Below are 2,500 nucleotides of genomic sequence, written 5' to 3' on the forward strand. Positions count from 1 at the left end.
CGGAAGCGTTTCATGTTTCTCCACAGCGCAGTTCTGCCACTGTTTTGAGGAAATTTATTAAAAATAGTCACCATCTTCTCGAAGAAGAAATAACTACGAGCGCAGCGATGTGTACTTTAATAACGAAAAAACAACGCAGTCAAAATACTCCACAGGTCCCTCGATAAAATGTTGAGAATAACAATGTGAAAGCTTTTGCACACAAAAATGTGACGTTTCATTATTTACAGGATAATCACAGATAAACACACGGTCCGTCTGCACTTTCTCAAAATCCAATCAAAGTTTATTACTATACTATATGTATATATATATTCACATAAACAACAGAAAACAAATATAATAATTATTTACAACACAAGCCTGCTTTTGTCAGAAAAGTTGTGGGAAAATTAACCGAGGACGAATCAGTTCACCTCGAAGATAAGTTTAAAAAATGATGATGTTTGTTATTAATAAAGCTCCTAACTACACCAGAGAGACAGAAAACAGCAGTTAATGTTCAGCATAAGTGACCAGAACATTTGTGAGTTTTTTCAATCATTCATTTTAATATTATTATTCATATTAAGGCGTTTAATCCGTAAAAAATGCAGATAGTAACCTTAAAAACATCAAACAAACAATGCGACAAAATATGGAGCGACTCTGCAGCACCTTCTACAATTAGCAAAAATTAAAAATTCACAGAGTATCCATCAGTTCTCCGTCTACACTGGCGTTTTCGAAAGTTTTAAAAAAATTTCAGACACATCTGAAAACGCTCACATCCCTAAAGTGTGTGTGCGTAAAAGCGTAAGACACTTCCAACTGCAGCACAACATCCTCCGCCATCTTGTTTGTTTTGAGTCGATGGGTCACATGACTAAAAATACGTCATTGTTTTTGAATATCTCCATTTTCTCAGTCCACACTACAATGCAAAAACAGCGTTTTAAAGTTTATCCACTTGAGAGAGCATTTTAGAAAAGCTCCATTTTCGCTGGACAAAACCGCCGTCAGTTTGGACGGAAAACCAAAACGTAGAGAAAAAGATGCGTTTTCAAATTTATCTGGATTAATGCAGACGTAGCTTTAACTGCACCAGACATGAAGGACAAAATGACTGATCTTTACTTTTAACCCCAGATTCCTTAAAGCATTTTTGTAAAAAACAGACACTTCCACTATTGTACATTAAAAAAAACAACGTAATGTCAGAAGGTTTAATCTCACCTCGAGTGATGATCCCGGTTTCTTCTTCAGTTCCTCGCATTTGCGGAATTTGCAGATCTGGTGTCCGGTCTTGCGGTTTCGGCAGCTGCTACACACGCCGCAGTTAATGAGCCGCCTGCAGGGGGCGCACACGCCGCAGCGCTTCCTCTTTTTCTTGGCGGCGTTTCCTCCGGACGCAGGAGAGGAAATGTGATTACTGTGATTATTATTATGCTGCTGGCAGTCTGCCAGGTTGGCGATCTGAAACGCGCTGTCTGTGACGGCGGATGCGGAGGCGGGAGAGTGCAGTGCCGTCATGACGATGACCCCGGGGGGTAAAGAGATTCCCCCCAGAGCAGGGAGGGCGGAGAACGCCGGGTTCATTATCTCCGCTTCAGCAGCGCCGCCGCACTTCAGCTTGTTAACACAGTCCCCCGCTAACGGCCTGCAGTGCTCCGGCGATAACGTGGACAGGAAGTTACCGTTCGCCATCTGCAGAGTCTCGGGTTTCCCGGGCCGCTGAGACGACTCGCTCCTGGTTCTGTTCGGGTGGATCGGCGCCGACTTGCGCCCCCAGAGCACGGCGTTGTCACAGTTCCACGGCGAAACGCCAATCCGCGCGCTGGGAAAGATGGGCGTGGTGATGCGGGCGATCTTGGCACTCTGAGGAAACGCGCCATTGGTTTTGTAAAAGTTTGCGAAAGAGCGGTAACGTTCGATTTCTGCGTTGTAATCCAACAGCTGGTTTAATCCGGCTTCCTGAAGGGCGTCCTTTTGTAACAGAGACACGTCTGCGTTAGCGCCGCTCTCGATGCAGAGCGCACTGTTTATGTTCGACATGGCCGCTCGCTGTGATCAGCGCTGTAGCAGAGACGTCAAGCGGCGATGGGGTCCGTCCTTCTTCAACGCCAAAACTCCTCCGAGACTAATGCGTTAGCATCCTGCGATTATTCCACTGCGATTATTCCACTGCGCACTGAAACAAGAACACAATAATTACACGTCTTCATAATTACAAAGGCTCCAGCCATTTTACTCGCAGTATCGCAACTTCTCCAACATTCTCACGGCTTATAAACAGAGTCTGTGTGAGAGACTGCAGCCTACAACAGCTACAACCACAACGACAGCTACAACCGCAACGACAGCTACAACCGCATCGCCTGAGAGAAACCTGTGCTGTCTCGTTATTGCACAATTCCATACCTGGTTTCTATGAAGAAATAACCGTAATAATTATAATAAAGAAAAACGGCATGCTCAAACTACAACACGATTCACTCGATAAATTACTCAGAAAAATAAC

At 44.5% G+C, this 2,500-nt stretch overlaps 1 protein-coding gene across 1 annotated transcript in view; it reads right to left on the bottom strand.

The window, feature by feature from the left end:
• Positions 1-2,500, bottom strand: part of cxxc4 (CXXC finger 4) — a 34,266-nt gene that overhangs the window by 27,352 nt on the left and 4,414 nt on the right. The window contains exon 2 of the mRNA XM_034302560.2: positions 1,216-2,170. Within this exon, the coding sequence (XP_034158451.1) occupies positions 1,216-2,034 (819 nt within the window). The 5' untranslated portion in view covers positions 2,035-2,170. The remainder of the gene's footprint in view (positions 1-1,215; positions 2,171-2,500) is intronic.

This window comes from Pangasianodon hypophthalmus, chromosome 3 (assembly GCF_027358585.1).
Source record: "Pangasianodon hypophthalmus isolate fPanHyp1 chromosome 3, fPanHyp1.pri, whole genome shotgun sequence".
Taxonomy (NCBI): Eukaryota; Metazoa; Chordata; class Actinopteri; order Siluriformes; family Pangasiidae; genus Pangasianodon; species Pangasianodon hypophthalmus.